The sequence below is a fragment of the Sitodiplosis mosellana genome, unplaced genomic scaffold, assembly GCF_009176505.1.
Source record: "Sitodiplosis mosellana isolate CC-2019 unplaced genomic scaffold, AAFC_SMos_1.0 Smas_scaffold_6181, whole genome shotgun sequence".
Classification (NCBI taxonomy): Eukaryota; Metazoa; Arthropoda; class Insecta; order Diptera; family Cecidomyiidae; genus Sitodiplosis; species Sitodiplosis mosellana.
The window spans coordinates 1,247,836-1,269,346 of NW_022601422.1; the positions used below are offsets into that span (position 1 = coordinate 1,247,836).

At 35.3% G+C, this 21,511-nt stretch overlaps 1 protein-coding gene across 4 annotated transcripts; it reads left to right on the forward strand.

Moving 5' to 3' along the window:
* The first annotated feature begins 823 nt into the window (after nucleotides 1-823).
* LOC129576389 (protein argonaute-2) lies at nucleotides 824-10,563 on the forward strand. Of its 4 annotated transcripts, none has more exons than XM_055461428.1 (13): nucleotides 824-972; nucleotides 5,948-5,998; nucleotides 6,144-6,785; nucleotides 6,927-7,149; nucleotides 7,237-7,482; nucleotides 7,614-7,779; nucleotides 8,003-8,324; nucleotides 8,411-8,428; nucleotides 8,523-8,855; nucleotides 8,997-9,349; nucleotides 9,435-9,604; nucleotides 9,736-9,812; nucleotides 10,027-10,563. In XM_055461428.1, the coding sequence occupies exons 1-13, from the start codon at nucleotides 954-956 to the stop codon at nucleotides 10,107-10,109; spliced, it is 2,703 nt and encodes a 900-aa protein (XP_055317403.1). In that variant the 5' UTR covers nucleotides 824-953; the 3' UTR covers nucleotides 10,110-10,563. The 4 variants fall into 4 exon arrangements, with proteins under 4 accessions (XP_055317403.1, XP_055317405.1, XP_055317402.1 ...); XM_055461430.1 differs by lacking the exon at nucleotides 824-972 and adding an exon at nucleotides 3,979-4,255 and having other exon boundaries at nucleotides 8,021-8,324; nucleotides 10,048-10,563; XM_055461427.1 differs by lacking the exon at nucleotides 824-972 and adding an exon at nucleotides 3,980-4,255.
* Nucleotides 10,564-21,511: the final 10,948 nt, after the last annotated feature.

Consider the following 21,511-nt stretch of genomic DNA (forward strand, 5'->3'; position numbering starts at 1 on the left):
TATATTTAAACATTTTGGTCGGAATACGCATACAGCTTGGTTATTCTTCCGCGTATTTTCACACATTCGTCGATTTCAACATACACACCGCACACCGCACACCAATACTACACACAATTTGGGCCGTATTTTTGATCTTTTGAATGAGTAAATCGCGAATTTGATGTGTTGTGCACCGATGCCGTTGTGTCATATCCTCTACTATTCTGTTTACGCTTCGAGCCAATTTTGTCTGTTCCTTCTTCGACACAGTATATCAAAGCAATCAAGGTTTGAGCTGCAAGCTTTGTCGCACACATAAAGTAAATTTCGAAATTGTCAATCGAAGAAAATAACAAAAAGGATGTGATTTTCTTGTTATGTTTTCGAAATTATATTGATAGGGCGATTGTGATGGCGATTGAGCAGGTGCTCCAACACATTGCAGCTGCCCCGCAAACATGGCACTATACGTGTTGAGATGATTCAGTGTACGAATCTGAAAATCAAAATATGTACGTGTATTTTGCTCCAAATACGATAAAAATGACAAAGAAATGAACCAAATATGCAGAAACAAATTGTCGAATTTTTTAAACTAAAAAAGAAAATAATCCCACCCAGAATATGTATGCATTCGATTCGCGGTTCGATTCAAATGAAACTGGCACGATGTTGACTGGTGGCGTCATCTGTTGAGTGTTCAATTTGGTGTTTGGATGTGAGGCGCCGCCTAGCGAAGCTCATTCCAGTGGAACCAAGTGGAATAGAATGGGAGCGAACGAGACAGAAAGCCTATCCGAAGAAAAAAAAAATGAAATGAATGAACACTGAACGTCAAATGAATTTTCAGATGAAGACGATCGAATGCATATGGCGTCTATTTACTTGAAGTAAAATAGTGTTGTATTTGCTCCTGTGATTTTGTGTTTTCCGCTGTGCCTCAACAAACTGATTGTGATAATAATAAAATCATGCATCCAGTAGGGCAGCGTAAGTATTTAAAAAAAAAAAATAGAATTTTGTTGGCCCACAAATGGGACGATGAAATTTTGCGAAATTAAAAAAAAATGTGCGTGTGCATCAAATTTTGGATTATTGTGAATTTGAATGAGTGAAGAGCAAAGGAAAAAAAATTCAATCGAGTTTTTCATTGGTGGTTTTTTTTTCGACGAGATATTTTGGTGTGTGTGTGTGTGTGAATGTGTTCACGGCAAGAGACGGAGATGAGCAAAGAATCGGGCAAAAAATGAAAAAGAATATTCGCAATGAATTTTCCTTTTATTTGGACACAGTGAGCAAAAGCATTGCATTGTTTCGTGGGACGATTTCGAAAAATTTATGAAGCACCAATTCAAGCATTCCCTCAGGTCGTCGTCATTACGTGCATTCAATAATTATACTCTCTTTATATACATACATGTATGTGTGTGGATACAGTGTGTGCGTTTCAATGTGTACGCCAAATGGTAGGATGAAGATATCGATGCTGTGTTACTACCATTGCTATTATTGTGTCGTGGTGTAAACGTGTGCGCGCGCGCCTCTATGTATATGTGTATATCGAAAAGCGATCGAATTGTATGTGTATACTGTTTTCTGCTGTTGCTGCTGCTGTTGGTGTGCTTGTGTGCATGTATGTATTGTTGGTCGATTTGCGCCAGAGTGCGTTGTACGTTCGGACATTATGTTCTTGGGTTCCATAAGACATTCTACGTGTATTTCTTCACCCCGAAAACAATCATCCAGAACCATTTGATTGCAATTTATGTCGAAATTCAAATATATCAATGCAAATCGTATGTGTGTGTGTGTGTGTGGCTATTGAGACGATACCCAAATTGGTCAACACAATACGTTTTCCTCAAGTATTTGAGACACCACGAAATTGTCTAGCCCATCGTTACCAACATGCGCGCACGCAAATCGTACACATTTACACACAGATAAAATAGAAACAACAAACGCGGTGGTGGTGGCAGCGACGACAGCGACGGCAACGACAATGAACAATGAAGAAAAAAAAAATGCTTGAAAAGAACGGCAACAAGCAGTGAAACAATAATAATGGCCATATGAACAAAGGAAATGGAACAGCCGCTCTCTCAACAAAATTCAAACACACCGCAGAGTGAATGAATGAGAAACCATGTTTCCCAGATTTCTACCAACCGCCAACTGCATATTTCCCAACGATAGTGTTGTATTGGCCGAGATGTTTTCATAAATGCTTATGAATTTCCTTTTGATTGGTGATTTGTTTGCGGTTGTTGTTGTTGTTGTTGTTGTTCATTTTTTTTTTTATCGCGGTTCCATTTATTCCCATGGAAGGACTTAGCTCGCAGTTTTTTTTTTATCATGAATTGCGCGTGGTCGGTTATCATTCGTAGACACAACCGCATGTTGTGTGTTGTGTGTGTGTTGTGCCCAATTTTCATTCATTAGTCGAATAAATTGAAATATAAAACTCAAAGGCTGTCTCGGCTGTTTATTATCAACCGCAACACTTTTTCTACCGTTAGAAGTTACGATCGAACCGAGGACGGTTTTTTTCTCGTGTTCCTTCTTGTTTCGCATCTGTGTTTTTTCTTGTATATCGGTAGATTTTTTGTTTCGGCTCGATTGGTTAGAAATAACCCATGTGTTTTATTTTTGTCACGCTAATGTGAAATGACCGAGCATAATACACATCTCGAGATGAAATCCAGATTTGTTCAGTTGACAAAGTGTGCTAGTGAATTATGCTCTCTTGCCAAAGAGGAATATGTAAACGATAGAAAATCGGGCCGATTGATTTTGTTTCATCTTTCATCATAAGACCCAAAGAGATAGATCACATCATTCTTTTCTCAGTACATTGTTTGCGTTTACATGAAGTTAGACAAGTTGAATCGATAAAAATTTTGATAATAAATTAAAAAAATTATTCATATCATATTATTATTATTGGGTTGAGCACACGTTAGAACGACACCAGCAACACAGCAAACATGAGACCGACTCACACGGTTCAAGTGGAGAAAAAAAAAACACAAACACACAAACAGTCGAAGTTTTCGCTCTCCGAAGCGCGCGTCATTGTACTGTGTGTGCTGTTTGTATGACCATTGAGCCAGAGACACTCTGAATCGACCACGGTACATGTACATATATATATTCAAAAGAGTCACTAGCTGACTGAATAGAAACAAGCCAATAAAAAAATTAACCATACTACAGTGTGATGAGCACTGTCGAATTTTCTGTTTCAATGTGTATGAGTGCGATATATTTCATTGAGTATATTTATTTACTTTCCTCTCACTCTTTTCGTGAGCATCATGGTTCTGTGTGGTGTGTGTATGTGTATGTCGACACAACACATGTATCGCCACAATAAAATAGTTTCAAGCGATATACGAGCAGTTGCCACTCGTTCATACACATATTGTGTCTGTTTTTTTTTGTTACTTCGCTTGTTTCATTTGCCGTGTTCATTCGACATAATTTAGGTCAATGACCGAATTTTTTATATCTCGGTATTTTCCAGAAAATATTTGGATGAAAATTTGCAACAAAAAAAAAACAATTGTCGGTGTGCAATAAATAATCGGTGTTGTTCGCGTGTGAAATATGTAAATAAATGTTATTGTTCTTTTCGCCTGTTTCATTTTTGGTAAAATGTAAACAAGAGCTCATACACTGGCTCTATTTTGCACCGTGTATGTACAGCACACATCGAACAAAGAAAGGGATTTCTCGATTGGAAACTGTTTTTTTTTTTTTGGCGACAACACGCTTGGGGAAAAAACTATTAACAATTTCGATATATTTGGTGCATGGACAAATGAGTATCAACCAAGTTTTTGGACGAAATAAACAAATATCGTGGCTGAACAAGCATACAATACACTAGATTGAAGAATAAAAGTGCGTCATTTCAGAATATCGTCTTTGTTGTGTAACTGCGTCGAATAATATAAATAACTTTTTGAACTTTTTAAGAGTATAAAAACGTGCTGTGTGTAGCACGTTTTAACCTGTTCACTGGCCATCTCGTTCTCTCTTGAATAAAGGCCTCTTGTACTTCTACTGCCTGCGAAACAAATCAGTTAATTGAATTTGATTAGTGTTGCGACTACGAAGACGACGACATTAACGGTAATTCGGTGCTATTGTAAATATTCCACAACAAGGAAGAAACAAACCAGCCAGTTTTGCATTGCTCGTCTCCGAAAAAGACATTTTTTGAAAGAGATAACCTACCAAAATATCATGTTGAACCTCAAAGGAAATGGTAAATATACCCTCTTCCATCCCCACCGCTCTCCCGATCTTCAATATGTTCCCAGATACATCGACTGAATGTTTGTGTCTAATATGTATAGTTCTCGGTATTGTTGGAATGCAATTTCACTAAAAAAAAATGATTTGTTCATTCGGTTTGTTTGTTTTATTATATTTCATACGTTTTCACTCTATTTTCACACAAAACACACTCGAACACAAACACAATCAAATAACCCCAAAATGCATGAGTGGTCAACTTTAACCCAAATTCACAACCACTAACTAACGAATGTATCACATATGCACCCATCCCTCCACCATATTCAAACCAACTGGGAGAAAATGACAACACAAACTGAAGAAGAACGAGTTCAGAAGCTTTGATTCGATGTGCTTCTCTAGTTGTGGCGTTTTCATCTTGTGTTTTTATGTTGGCGCCAATCGGTTGTTGTATGTTAGAAGAATAAATGCGATTTTTGATGAATAGGGTTTTTTCCTTCTGTTTGTTAAATATAAGTTAAGGCATCAACTTAATCATTTTGGTTATTGTCCAGATCAAAATGGAAAATAATAAACGATATTTCAATGAAAAATCGATTGAACTCGAATCGCTATAGAAATCCTTAATCAATCCGGAAGAAGATTTTATTGAGATGAAATGAATCAGCGTCCTTACACGTTACGGACAGTCGCTCAACGTTACGGACAGTCATTATTTGATAAATTATTGTTGTTATTGTTGCTTCAAATTTTACTTTATATGAAGTATACTTGTTCGGTTTTATAATTTTTAATAATTTTCACTAATTTGTTGCTTTATTCTATCACTTTCTTATCGTTTAGGCTAAAAACTACATATGCAGCTCATTGACACCAATCAAAATTCACCAATTAAACCAAGTCTAAATACAAACTACCAATAAGAAAACAAACACAAACACACAAAAAAAAAACACATAACTAAAAACACGATTTGCTACAAGAAGCAAATAGCGAAACCGAAATATAAAAGATCCATTGAATAAAAAGAAAACCTACAACTAAACGAAAAAGAAAATAAACAAACGTTGATAAGAAAAACATACATAAAAATCCAAAATGTGGGAAAAAAGTGAATGTATGTATATTGATAAGTTCTAAGTGGCAAAATGGGCACACGATACATATCACATAACCTTTTTATTTTAGAATTTTTACCTTTTTTTCTATCATTCGATTTAATAATTTTTGATTCAAATTCTAATTTTGCAAAATTTGAATTTCTTTTGAAATTTCCGTTTGAATTTGCTTCATCCATGCTGCAAAAATTTTGTTCCTCTGTAATTTCGCTTTATGGACAGACCATTTCTCACCTAATCTACTAATAATACTCACCAATTTCTAATCCATTCCAATTCATTTGCGATATCTCTTTCAATGTGATATAGATAACCATAGTTTTTTTTAACCTCATGAATCATGTTTACCTCTCACAAAAACGGTTATGACAACCAAAACAAAAGATAATTAACATTAAATACATTTTCATGGTTATTTATCCATTTATCTGTGCTATTTTGGATTTTCCATTTGAATTTTCTTTCAAAATCATATCATCTTCATGAATCTCTCAATGAGTGAACTGAAGGGACACAAAAATTTGCCTAATTAATCTAATTGATATTCTCCTTCTTCGAAATGATTGAATTTCGAACAACAGCACCAACTGCTTCTGAGTCTGCTGTGAGCACAACGACAACAGCAACACCCGGTAAGTAATTTGAGAATTGGAATTTTGAAAATAGATACCATGTACACAATGGAGTAAAATCATCTTCGTATTGAAGATTCGAGAGATCATTGTTGAATTATTTATTAAAATCGGTCCATTTATTCTATTTTCCACACATATCCAGGACCATTGACTGGCGTTGTATCCGCAACAACACCGGCTGCACCCGATCTACCCGTGTTCACATGCCCACGCAGACCAAATTTGGGCCATGAAGGTCGTCCGATATTGTTGCGCGCCAATCATTTTCAGATTTCGATGCCACGCGGTTTCGTCCATCACTATGACATTAACATTCAACCGGATAAGTGTCCACGCAAAGTGAACCGTGAAATCATCGAAACGATGGTACATGCGTACAGTAAATTATTTGGTGTATTGAAGCCAGTATTTGATGGTCGCAACAATTTATATACACGCGATCCGTTGCCCATTGGAAACGATCGTTTGGAGTTGGAGGTAACATTGCCGGGTGAGGGTAAAGATCGTGTATTTCGTGTGTCGATCAAATGGTTGGCCCAGGTTTCACTATTCAATTTGGAAGAGGCGCTCGAGGGTCGTACACGTCAAATTCCATACGATGCCATATTGGCATTGGACGTGGTTATGCGTCATTTGCCAAGCATGACATACACACCTGTCGGTCGCAGTTTCTTCAGTTCGCCAGATGGCTACTATCATCCATTGGGCGGCGGTCGTGAAGTTTGGTTTGGTTTCCATCAAAGTGTACGACCATCACAGTGGAAAATGATGCTTAATATTGATGGTACGTTTTGGAATTTTTGAAAACATTTTATATAAACGCTTCTCATAATCAATTCTTTACTATTTGAAATCGATAGAAAGTTTGATTTGTTAGATTTTTCTTCTGATCGAAATGACATTTTTTGTTCGAATTGAATTTCAGTTTCGGCAACTGCATTTTACAAAGCACAACCAGTTACTGACTTTATGTGCGAAGTTCTCGATATTCGTGACGTATTAGACCAGCGAAAACCACTTACAGATTCACAGCGTGTCAAATTTACAAAAGAAATTAAAGGCTTAAAAATCGAAATCACACATTGCGGAACAATGAGGCGAAAGTATCGTGTGTGCAACGTAACACGACGTCCAGCTCAAATGCAATCGTAACTATCCGCACCGCGTCACATTTATGACCAAGCGCATTTATTGATTTGCTAATTTTCCACTCTTTTTTTGTCTCGTGTGATTAGATTCCCATTACAATTAGAAAACGGACAAACGGTTGAGTGCACCGTAGCGAAATATTTCCTCGATAAATACAAAATGAAGTTGAAGCACCCACATTTGCCCTGTCTTCAAGTGGGCCAAGAACACAAGCATACCTACTTGCCACTGGAAGTATGCAACATTGTTGCTGGGCAACGTTGCATCAAAAAACTAACGGATATGCAAACGTCAACAATGATCAAAGCCACTGCACGTTCAGCTCCCGACAGGTAATCTTTCACGCACATTTTTGTTTCTTCAGTTCCGATATATGAACGCTGAAGCATTTTTCGGCAAGTGCTTGTTTTTTTCTCATCGATTTTATTTTAATAATCAAAAATTTCCTTCAAAAATTCGACAGAGAACGGGAAATCAACAATTTAGTACGTCGGGCTGATTTCAACAATGATGCCTATGTACAAGAATTCGGATTGACCATTTCCAACAGTATGATGGAAGTACGCGGTCGTGTTCTTCCTCCACCAAAACTACAGTATGGCGGCCGAGTGTCGTCGATCAGCGGGCAAGTAAGTATTCATATGCATTTCATATGACACGACTTTGCCTTCATTCAATTTGTGGATTATGTTCGTCGAAATCGACGAGAAGCAGCCATGAAACGATATGGCGCGCGTGTTTCTCGAATGTCGTTCTCGTTTTGAATTTATTCACCAAAATGAATGTGCATGCACCCTAGTAGTAAAGTTAGCCAATTTGACGCGTATAAGAAGCATATTAAATTCAGAAAAGCCATTATTTCCTCCACAGAACAAAGTTAGCCTTGCATCTCCCAACCAAGGTGTTTGGGATATGCGTGGCAAACAATTTTTCACTGGTGTCGAAATTCGCGTCTGGGCTATCGCTTGTTTCGCACCACAACGTACTGTACGAGAGGATTCGCTGCGCAACTTTACCCAACAGCTACAGAAAATATCCAACGATGCTGGCATGCCAATCATAGGCCAGCCATGCTTCTGCAAATATGCCACCGGACCTGATCAAGTTGAACCCATGTTCAGATACTTAAAGAATAGCTTTAATGCACTACAACTTGTTGTAGTTGTACTTCCTGGTAAGTAACCGCCACTAGAACAGTGACACAGTTCCTTTTCGCAATTGTTTTTTTTATTATTTCCCGTTCAATCATTTCAATTTCAGGAAAGACACCTGTTTACGGTAAGAAATCATCTTTTTATATCTAGTTCAATCAACACATACACACACGCACACAGACACGATCCAATAATTTGACTCTTTTGTATTTTAACAGCTGAGGTTAAGCGAGTTGGTGACACTGTTTTGGGAATGGCCACACAATGTGTCCAAGCGAAAAATGTCAACAAAACATCGCCACAAACACTATCCAATTTATGCTTAAAGATCAACGTTAAACTGGGCGGCATCAATTCCATCTTAGTCCCATCCATACGACCAAAAGTATTCAATGAGCCAGTCATATTCCTTGGAGCTGATGTGACCCATCCACCAGCTGGTGACAATAAAAAACCATCTATTGCTGCCGTTGTTGGCTCCATGGATGGTCATCCATCGCGATACTCGGCCACCGTCCGTGTTCAGCAGCATCGACAAGAGATTATTCAAGGTGAGACTCAAACCGGCCAAGTTAATTTGCTATATTTAGCATTTTGTAACATTCAAAATGTTCGAATTGAAATGCCATTATTTTCCCCTTTAAATTTCTAATCACTTTTTTTTTCTTTCAACAATTTTGACTAAACTACAGAGCTTAGCAGCATGGTGCGTGAGCTCTTGATAATGTTCTACAAATCCACCGGTGGCTATAAGCCACACCGAATCATTTTGTATCGTGACGGTGTCTCTGAAGGTCAATTCCCACATGTGCTGCAACACGAATTGACCGCATTGCGGGAAGCCTGCATCAAATTGGAAGCTGATTATAAACCGGGAATTACATTTATCGTTGTTCAGAAGCGACATCATACGCGACTATTCTGCGCTGACAAAAAAGAACAAAGCGGCAAATCGGGCAATATTCCAGCTGGTACAACGGTCGATGTTGGCATCACACATCCAACCGAATTCGACTTCTACCTTTGCAGTCATCAAGGTATTCAGGTAAGTGAATGATTACAACCATATCGTTGGTTGTCGGAAATTTTAAATTTAACAAAAAATAACAACGATATTCTTCGGTTTATAGGGCACCAGTCGACCATCACACTATCACGTTTTATGGGATGACAATCATTTCGATTCCGATGAATTGCAATGTCTCACGTATCAATTGTGTCACACATATGTTAGATGCACAAGGTCAGTGTCAATACCAGCGCCAGCATATTATGCACATTTAGTTGCGTTCAGAGCCAGGTACGTCGTGTTTCAAGTTCAATATCAAATGTCATTTGTTTGCTTGTAATTCACGTGAATTTTATTCGAGTAATTTCAATTGTTGTAAATTGTTTTATTGATTAAACTAAATTTTCTGCCCACAAAAATAGATATCATTTGGTTGAAAAGGAGCATGATTCAGGCGAAGGGTCTCATCAAAGTGGGTGTTCGGAGGATCGTACGCCTGGTAAGAATACCAATTTTTTTTTTTGTATAAATCAATCGAAGATTTCTTACTGCGTCAACAATTTGAATTCATTTTCGAATGTTGTTGAATGCGTGACCAAGATTTCTAACAGAGCGGAGTAGAATTCAAACATGATTCGAGTCCCTTGATGTTCGCATTTTAGAATAGCAGAATTTGAGGTCGCAAACGTGAATTGCGTTATTGTTTAATCAAGATTCCATTCCTTTTATTTCAGGTGCAATGGCCAGAGCTATCACTGTACATGCCGAAACGAAAAAAGTGATGTATTTTGCATAAACAACCAACATTTTTAAAGAAACCACATACACACACCCATATAGAAACCACATACACACACACACACGGAAAACATCCCACAGATTTGCTTCAATTTTTTTTTTTATATATATATTTTTAGAAAAAAAGAGAAACAAAGAAATCAAACCCCTTAAAAAATTCAAATTAATTTCATCGATTGATCAGTTCACATGCAACCATTCACACAAACACATATTGAAATAAATTAATTATACCTAGTTTAAAGAAGAAAAACAAACCGTTAGATGATAGTTTAGCAGACAAAAAGAGAATCGACCCAAATGAACGAAAATGAAACTCTCAAGCACTCAAACAGTTTAACAAAAAACGTGTATATGTATTCTCTCGCTTTATTTTCGGCTACAGTAAATGTGGATTCAATCAAAAGAAGAAATATTGAAGAATTAAATGAAAATGAAACACATATAAAAAACGGGCATGTCATCATTACTTTGTTTAATGAATAATCCAATTATTTAGTTGTGTTTTATATATATATATATAAATCTTAATTTGTAATTTATGTCAATGATTCGCAATATGATCTTTTTACGTAAAAAAGCAACTGAATGAGCAACAGAATCGGAGAAGGAGAGAAAAACAACACGATGACCGGTGTTTGACAGACAAAAAACAAACTTTTCTGTTTTGTTTAGGTTTAAAATAAAAGGAAAAAAAAAAAACTAGGAAAAAAAGCGAAAAAAGCGAAAAAAACTTCAAAATTAGATTTCTTATTGTTCAAAATGATTCATTGATTAACTAATTAACTTCAACGCCACAGATGCACTTACACACACAATTTCTCTCGATGCAAAACACACAAGGCATATTATATTTTTCGATAGAACTCTCTCAGTTTTAGTACTTTTTTTCTATTAATTCTTCAATTAATGGTTTTCTTTTCCTTTGTGTCGAGCCCTAGGTCGAACACATTTGCTTTAATTGAATTAGTTTAGCTACATTAAATTGAGTTATTGAATTAATTTTATCTTTTTGACATTGGAATTTGGGGAAAATATGGACGTTTGAGTGGCATGGACAATGGCAAAAGTGCATAATTGAGAAAAAAAAAATTGATAGCAGAGACCACCACCTCAGAGAAGATGGGATACACACGTTCCAAACCATTCATTTAACATTCTCACATCATTTTGCTCATTTGACTAATCGGTCTTATCGGTGTGTGTATGTATGTATATTGCACAACACTATGTCTATCTACTTAAAATCGACTACATTTTTGTTCGATGTATAAACTTTGTAGGCAAAAAAACAAACAACATTATGTTTCTTCTAGTTTTTAATGTTATTTAAAAGATGAGCGTATTAATAGTAGAACCCAATAATCCAGACCGAATCCGCTATACAACAAATTGACGCATGTACAAAAGATACGCAGAATTTTTGTTTTGTTGTTCTTTATTTTTTTTCTCTTCTATCCCTTTTTTGCTCTCTCTCTCTCTCTCTCTCTATATGTCCTGCCTCTCGTTGACCATTATTTATGTTACAACAACTCGAAGAGAATGGATCAAAGAATAAAATATTGACAGAAATGAAAAAAAAATATCACAATTGTCGATCAAAAAACAGAAACACACGTGAAATGAAGACGTGAAATAAGTGTAAGAGAGATCAATATTTCTAGTGGGTGTAGCGTTTTTTTTTTTTTTATCTTTTTCAAATGGAAAAAAACCAAAAAATTTGACAAGAAAACAAAAAGCCACACATAAAACAAAGCTTTAATTATATATCTCCGAAATGGCAAATTAAGTGAAGATGAGAGATGCAAACCGTACTTCAATAATTGTTAACAGTTCATAAGAGAAAAATTAAAATAAAAAAGAGAAAACAAAGAATACGATTGTTTTTATGCATAGAAAATCAATCGTTTGTGGCAAAACTGCAATTTCGATTGAAAACGATGCATTTAAATTAGTATGCAAGCCAACCGACCAGACAATTAGACCGATAACGATGCAAACAATATGATACAAATTAATCGTATTTACTTAGAGTATAAATAGAAACAAAAACAAGCAAAAAAAAAAAATGAAAACACAAAGTCACTGAAACCAAAACTGATGAGAGACATTATTTAGTTTGAATGAGCAGCAGCAGCATCGCCGCAACTAATGCAATTAGAACGATCTTATGAATTTTAGCTCGCGCGGTCGAACCACACATACCCTCCCTCTCGTTTCAACGTAATTTATTAATTTATCACAATCAAGAGGCACAGAGATAAGTAAGCATGCATACGGACCACAGTTATGCCACCAAAAAAAAGAGAAACAAATGAAAGAAACAGATAGGAGCACATCTCACATTTTTATTGAGAAAATAACAACACGAAAATCGATGAAAAAAACATGGAGCATATTAGGCTAATTTATCATTATAACTTCTTTTTTTTTTTTTAAATAAGAAAGCAGAAAAGAAGAAAACATTGTAAGCAAAGAAAACAACCTGAACTTTAACACTAATATTATTGATGGTAAAAAAAATAACAAATAAATAAATATTAAGATAAGTTGCATGTGTCAATCTGAATTATATATTATGACGGAACTTTTTAGTGGCAAAAACACAAAAAATCATATAATTGTATTCAATGCTTTATGAAACTTTATACATAAATTAAACAACAAAAAAACAACAAAAATGGACATACCTTTTGGATTAAATGACTTCTATTAATAATCAAATTGAATAGTAGAGTAATGTTTCTTTGTTAACATTTAAACAAGATAAAATACTAACTATTATAGTATTTGAGGCAAAAACAAGAAGAAGAAGAAGAAGAAGAAGGTGGAGTGAAAGAAATCAGATGAAAAGAGGTAACATTAACCGGCATCAAGCAACAAGAGAATGAATCAATAACAGAAACAAATCATATGTACCTAATTGTAAGCGAAACATAGCCACAACACGCATACTCCACAGAGATACAAAAGGAAACAAATAACCCCAAACACACCGCAAATTTAAGTGAATCTATTTAATAAATATAAGCTTGTTGAAGAAGTACGAATCCCCAACCTGAGATCACTAGACATGTTAGCCACCTTTTTTTATCGAATCGAATGAATTGTTGTTCAATTTTCGACACATTTTATCTCTCTAGCTCGAAAATTTAAAAGAAAAACCAACCCGCAGAGAACAAACCAGCAAACCAAAAATAACAAAACACAAGAAGTATGTCCAGCGAATTGCTTGACTGAACAAGGCTTGATGTGAACTTATCTAAAATTTTAAGTGTATTTAACCGAATGTTTTACGGACAAACTTTTGCAAATTAACAATAAGATGTAGCAACAACAACAAAAAAAACCCAACACAAATCAAAATATAATCTCTTAATTTCTCAGTATGGGACATCAACCGTTGATATCATAGATAGTTCCAAATTTCAATATTTCGTAACGACTCTCCACTATCCTCCTACCAACTATCGTACACTAGACGTGAATTGCACGCAACACAATTCGAATTCGAAGACTTTATGTTTCACATCAAGCAAGGACATTTGGCTGTGTGTGTAGCACAAGTACTGTTTTAATCGTCACGTTCTTTTTTATTCAGAGATGAACAAATAGGCTCTCATTGGATTTCATTGAAGTGTTTCCAGAAACATATACCGAAGACCCAGAACAAAAGCAAATTGCCATTTAGCTTAGTGCAAGCCTAAGCATTTGTTCTATTTTTCCAAATGTCCTTCTCTTCTATGGCCATTCCAATGATCATTGAGCGAGAGCCTTGTGAGCGATATGCAAATACACATTTAATGGTAGCGTAAGGAATGTGTGAATAGTTTCGTATTAGGTAAATTTCGGTTTTGGAAACTACGGAAATGGTGAGAAAATGAGTAACTTGATTTAAAATGTTTTTGGTCTATGCACCAAATACATTTGAATTAAACCAATTGCTTGGACCTTTTCTGAAGCTGACAGAGCTCGCTGAAATGTGCATGTGTTTTTTTATTTGTTGTGCGCCTGCCAACAAAAGCCCCTTCTTTAAGACTCTATCTCATCTCTTTGGAACTTTCTTACTCTTACGTAAAAAAAATTCGAATTCCGAAATTCAAACAAACACACACATTATGATACGAATCTTCAGTTTAATCGAGGACTCGATCAGCGAAAGATGCAATTTTGAAGTAAAAAAAATAACTAAGAAAAAAAAACAAATATTCAACGGAAATATAACGAAAAATCTGCCAAAAAAAACCAAACAAATCAAATCGAATCGAATCCATGCAGAGACACTTATTTATAGGCGTACACAATTAATTAATGTTGTTTAAATTTAACAAAAAAATGATGCAAAAAATAATCAGAAAAAATATAGTTGTAAACTTTAATTGAAGAAGAACGAAAAAAAACTGTGGAACGAATTTTTTTTCGAGATCATTGAAAGAAGAAAGATGTAAAAAGGAAGAAAAAAAGAATTCAACACACGATGAAAAACTTTTAGCATGGAAATAAAGCCTCAAGAAAATACACTTATTGTATTTGGGTTTTTTTCTCTCTCCTTTTTTGTATGGACTAAATATTAATAATACTACCCGTGCTAGAAATAATCGTACGAATAAGAGTATATAATATGAAGAACTTCAGCAAACAGAAAACAAGCAAAAAAACACACAGCAGAAATCCATGCAAGTAATGAAAAAGAACTAATCACACATGAAAAACGGCGACAATTCACACAAATTCACAGCGGAAATTCTTTCTTTATTTATTAAGAATCTAGAGTGCTTATCTTTTTTCTAGACAAGAAAACAAATTGAAACAAAATGCAGAAGCAACAAACGAGATCAAGATCATTTTTTTAATATATATATAGGTCCTCCTCAAACACACCATACTTTTTTTTCTCGACGCAAAATCAAAACAATCAACCAAATATTTTTTAACAAAAAAAATTAATGAAAAGATAAAAACATTTTTAAATGTGAGACAAAACAAATTATGTAACATTTATTTTAGGACAAACACGAAAAAAGGCAACACAGGAATGGGAAATCGACCAAAAATTTCCACATTTCGATGATTATTATATATATTTTTCCGTATCTTCTTCTTTTTCTAATTGATTATTTTCCTTAATCTTAAGTGACATGTAAACAAGCAAAGTAAACAACCAATTCTACTTTTGTAGAGCAAGACGAGAATTTCGTTTTTATTTAAAAGAAATGACGAGAAAAAGAATTCTATCAGAACAACAATATGAGAAAATAGCAACGTTAACTGTTTAATTATTTGTCAAATTTTGTGTCACATCTCCCATTTTCACAAAACACACCTCTATGTGTTTGAAATAAAAAAAAGGAAAATAAAAACAAATGATCTTATATAGGTTTAATTCAAATCAAACTGTGTGTTTCTTTCTGATGTTTTTTTTCTTTACCGTCTTTCAATCATTCCATAATAATCTCTATCTCATTGAGATAACAGTTTTCAGCACTAGTCCAAATACCTCTTCAGCCGGTGCAATAGATCGCGAGAGCCAAAACGTTTATCAATTCAAAAATATGGCGCATGGACAGAAATTTGTACCAAGAGCTGATTTGAAAAGAGTGCGAATTGAAGGAGCGTGGAAATTTTTTCATAATCTACATGAACCGTTTCGACGAAAAAATCCCTCAGAATATTTGAGAATTGAATCGAAACATGGCATTCGTGTACGAACAAAGAGCAACAATGATTTTTTGGCATGATGCTGTTTGTTTCTGAATTATGATAAGTCGATAAGGAGTGCGAATTTCGATGTGCCGACAACATCAATTGATTGGGCAAATGAAATACTGTTCTAGAAACAAACAGCATCATGCCCAAAACGCTTATGACCAAATATCATGTTATGTCGTTGAGGTCACTGACACGTACATTCACGTATGTGACCGCAGTTGCACAAACCGCGCATGCGTCATCTCACATTCCCAAAAGAAAACAAACAATCTGCCATATTTACATCTGCATTTTTGGGGGAACTACGTAAATTGTGTGTTCATTCTCTTTTAAGTGATTTTTCAAATTCAAAATATTGATAGTAAAGTATCAAAATGATAGAAAACGAAAAGTTCTATATGGAACACCATGAAAAAATTGATCTTCTCAAATTCAAGAGACGATTCAAGCTCTCCCTAGTTTTTATTGGATTTGGTGTTCCTGTATTTTTCTTCGGATTGAATCTTCTGATTAGGGTAAAGACCACGTTCCAATAATATTCTTTGAGAATTAAAAAAAAAAAAATTGATAAGTGATTCAACATTTCTAGCTAAATTTCATATTTTCCAATATGTTCTAGCCATCAAAATGGAATGATATCTACTCAGATCCGAATCCGATTCAACTAATTTGGTGTTTAACCGTACCTGCGACAGGTATTACACATAAATTGAAGAACATTATAGCAATATTGACACAGTTTTCATTTTGCAGTATCAATTCTGATGTTCGTGGAGGCGTTTGGAAATGGAATAAAAGAAAAGAAATATTATCATTGTACAACTTTGGTCATCTATGAATCTGTTTGGATTCTGTCCATTTTCACTTTAGTTTATTCGTTGATGAAAATTTGGACGAAAGATAAATCTTTCGTCCATGTGTATACACCATCCGAAATGATTATTCGTTGCCCAGATGTGTTACTTTTTATAACGGTTGGATTTGCGTATTGTTCACACTGGACCAAAAACACATTTGTCCATCTTTCGTTGTGTATAAACAAAATTTTCAAAGTAAGTAATGTGAGTTGAAATCACTACACGACATATATTGCATGTTGCATTATTTTTACTTTTAGGGAGAACCGAGAAGAAATCAATACGTTTTATTTATTTATCACAAGCAAGTTGTGCCATCCATTCTAGCTGATGTGCTGACTATGTTTTTTTTTAATATTGATAACGATTAGAAGTTATATTCTTGAAGAGATAGAAGATCCTTCATGGTGGGTTTTAATGTTGGTCATCTACGTCAAAATGATAGTTGGTTCGTATTTTAAACATGTTTTTGAATACATGCAAGAAGAAATTAGAATAATACTTTTTTTCATTTTAGTGTCTAACTTATGGATTATCAATCAGTTTGTCATTTCTGACATTTTTGATGACATTCGAATCGGCATTTTAAACGGCATTCTTTTTATTGCATTCAAAATATATATATATATGAAAGATATTAAATTTCTTTATTCGGACTCCATCCTTTGTTTTATATGCTGCTTATCAACAGGTAATGATAGAAACATTTTCATTTATTTTCTACTTGCACATTTTCTATGTATATTGATGATTTAATTGAATCTATATCGTTTAATTTTTTTTGTTACTAAGGTCGCCAGTGTTTTTTGGATATGGAAATCAATCCCAAGAAGTATGGCGAAAAATAAACATGAAAGTTATTTTCCTTCTTTAGCAGACCGATTACCGATTCACTGACGAATCAAAAGAATCTATATATATAAAACTGAATGTTTGTCTGTGTGTGTGTGTCGCGAGTTATCTCTTCTTTTTTTTTATTTGTGGCTTTATTGTTATGCATCCCGTTTGATTTCGCGCGGCCTCACAAAGGACCTTATAAATGGAGTTTTGGTTTTCGAATGAAATTTTTTCGGGATTTGAAGAATTTTTTTTTCATATTTTTGGTTATTACATATGTGTGTATGTGGCTGATAGGCAAAGATACCCGAAATCCCGTAATAGCAGTAATAAAACAGGAAATATGAGCAATGTATGCAACGCGCATAAATACCGAGACAAAAAGTTTGATTTTTATTGCAAGATGAATTATCATAGTACGATTTTGATTAAATTGATTTTATTTATTCGTTGAGATAAAATCGGAATGACACGCAACCATCAGTCATAAATTGAAAAAAAAAATACGACAAACAACAAGAACTCGAGCAGAGCATTGAAGCTGCTGCATATATATTTGCTGCTGGTGAACAGATCTGTTCGACAGCAGCTGTTGCTTGCGTGCATATTCGCTGCGAAGCACGTTCGTTCATGTATCGATTCTCGCACACAATGTTTGTCTCTTTCATTCAAACGGGACCAGACAGAGAAGCGTACAGAACACACGAGATACATTGTAAGCGACGCTCGCGTGCACACTCATAGCTGCCGTTCGTGCCTCGTGTGTTTTATATGCTTCTCTGTCTGGTTCCGTATGAATGAAAGAGACAAACATTGTGCGCGAGAATCGATACATGAACGAACGTGCTTCACAGCGAATATGCACGCAAGCAGCAGCTGCTGTCGAACAGATCTGTTCACCAGCAGCAAATATATATGCAGCAGCTTCAATGCTCTGAACTCGAGTAAGGAGACATTCAAAGGGAAAAATAAAACGTAATCTTCGTCTTGAATCTGAACGTTTACGTTGGAAAGAAGTAAGAACTAGGAAGGAAACAATCGAACAATGTGAGACACAGAGTCAACAGAACAAAAAGGGCAAGATCTGAATTAATCTTTGAAGAGAAAAAGAGGCAAAATGAACTTGATCGCAAACGTATTAGTGCTAGCATTATTGATTAAAGTTATTAACATTTCATTTGATAATTTTTCCATAGAAAACACGATGAAATTTTTTATTTAGATATGATTACTATGAACTGCTGGAATATGATCATAGAAACCATTGTTATGGTCATCATTTTAAACTATTTGTGTATGGTTATATCGAGAAAATTATTGAAATAAAATGGTCTACATATAAAAAACTTTTTTTCAACTTTTTTCATTAAAAATGTCGATTTTTCTTCAAAAAAAAGGAATGCTTGTTCTGAAAAAATGGTACAATATTTTTCATTCGAAATATTGGCCATCGTAAGCGACATCCTTTGCCTATATTTCAGGCAATTTACAGAGTTTTTGTGAGAAGCGCCGCAACAATGTGAAAGTCACGATCAATGGTAGCTACGCCGAAAGGGAACTTTCCTCCATCAAATCGAATAATTCGACCAGTTAACAGCATGAAACGTATTCCAGGCATGTCAAATTCAAACCCAAGACCAGCTCTGGTTCGAATTTCAAGCAATTGGCCATCGAATGCATCGCAACAAGCGCAAAGTATTCAGAATTCTTGGCATTCAACACAAAATGTCAAACAAATGCGACAGTTGTTGTCGAATTGCCGTCAACAAATGTACGATCACCAAAAAATTAATCTGAAAAGAGCGTGAGCTGAAGGAGCGAATACATTGTATTCATTTGAACACATTTTTCCACATTCACTGGTAAATGAAGAGGATTATGAATTCAACCCATACGACAAGCATTTGTTTATTATGTAAACAAACATTTCGGGGAACTAAGCATACAATCGGTCGACCAAATAACCATAGCATCGCAATGTGATGGAAAGAGAAATAGGAAAGAAGACATTACAGCCGCTGACAAATAAACTCGCATATTTCGACTCCAATGACTTAGTTAGAGCCTTAACAGAGTGACAGTTCAACACGGAGCTACTTACATTTTGATCCTTCTTCGCTTCCCGAACGATCTAGAGAAAACTACGAATATTTTGACACGATTCAAATGTAAGTTTTAGTTTTGTTATCTTGCTTCGGTATTAAAGATTGGATTTTTTGTGGACATTACGTTTCGCGTCATCAATTGCAGCCTCTCTGATTGTCTGTACAAACAGATAGGAAACGTGAAACAAGAACAATGAAGCGGCACCTGGCGACTGGTTGGAGAAATAGAGAATCATGCACATAGTTTGCTGTAACAAGTATGCGTCTGTGTAATTCAAACGTTGAAAGTATGACACGTTGCACTTAGTCCCCAGGTGCCGCTGCATTGTTCGCTATTTTCATGATCAGAAAGGCTGATCAATTGACAATCACAATATATATTTTTTTCTGCGTTTCATCGATAGCATCTGACCAACTCAATTCAATTACATCTGTCATCAGCGCTCATCCTAGGGGCTTTTTACTCTTTTTCATATATGCGATTTGTACGGATAAACGCGCATAGATTGTGTGCCACAGTGAAGTGTGTCGAATTTTGCACATAGTCACGAATATTACGCATAGAAGCGAATACGCGTGCACATAAAGACGCCACGATGCGATTTAAGACGTATCAACACAATGTCAACATTCTGTTGTATCGTTAAGGTTCGTTCAAACAATATTTGACATCAACAATTTCTGTCTTTAATATTTATCAAATCTCTTGCCAATGAGATTGTTCTTATTTGATGAAAATTGAATTTAAATATAACACAAAATTAAAATATAATAGCAAAGAATAAGAATGAAAACGAAAATCAAAATGTTATAGTATACAAATACTGAAGTAAAACCGCCGATAGTTTTGTAGATATAAAAATCATTGAAAAAATAAGTGCGACGATTCATAATAATTGGAAATAGCATCTGGATTATAAATAATAAAAAAATCCATATGTACAAATGATTGAAGTTAACAAAAATGATCAGCAAAAAATGTGAGCCGAAATAAGTACAAATCAAACACTTGCAGTCAAATATTTCTTGAATTTTTACATAAAAAAAGTCGTTGCAATTTTGAATTCAAAATAGTCGATATTGTGGCGTGTGACCAATCAGAGAAGGAAACATTTTAGTAGGATTCATGCGAAATTATTCGCAGTATGAATGGTCTATGTGCAGTATTCGGACATCGAATGTGTGCACTTCTAACGAATAGGCACCGCATAATACGCATAGTACGAAGAAATCGGCACATACTATGAGTTGAAGCGCATATTCTTCGCATAAAACGAATTTTTTCCGAGTTAAATGCCCCTAGCGCTCATCGTATTGGAAATCGCAGTAAAAGTGAACGAAGCTGCAAAACATACCAAAACAATGGACAAAGTGGTGAAACTAATAAGATCGTTGTTGAATCTGCACGGCGGTTTGTTGATTCAAGAATTTAACAACGAGTACATGAAAGATGTTGGTGAGCCGGTGCCGATCAGACTTCTTTGGCTTTAATACATTAGAAGCGTTTTTGAAGTCTACCGGTCAATTTTCGGCAACAAGAACAGCAGGTAAACCCAAAGTGACTGCGAAGTCGACACAACAATCGGCACATATCGTTAAAATGCGTCAAGAGCAAAACGTCAGCGCAAGTGAACGCAAACAAAGAAAGAGAAAGGCGATTGGGGCACCTTTCAATATGGAAATAATGGACTATGTCAAAGTGAAGTGTCAGACAAGCTATCCCTCAAACAGTTAGACCTAAAAGTCCTCCACCAAAACGATTTCGACCAGATGACTCAAGACATTTGGTTCAATCTTCGAGCGATCGGCCATCGACTACATTGCAACAAGCAAAGCCGATGACGACAACTGCTGTCAAATAGCCGCCAACAAATGTGGGATAAATACATTCG

Bases quoted from the DNA above. Each gene is read 5' to 3' on its own strand.
- LOC129576389 (XM_055461427.1), top strand. From the start codon at position 4,234: ATGTTGAACCTCAAAGGAAATG. The intron at 4,256-5,947 runs GTAAATATACCC...TTCGAACAACAG, and splicing joins GTTGAACCTCAAAGGAAATG to CACCAACTGCTTCTGAGTCT. The intron at 5,999-6,143 runs GTAAGTAATTTG...ACACATATCCAG, and splicing joins AACGACAACAGCAACACCCG to GACCATTGACTGGCGTTGTA.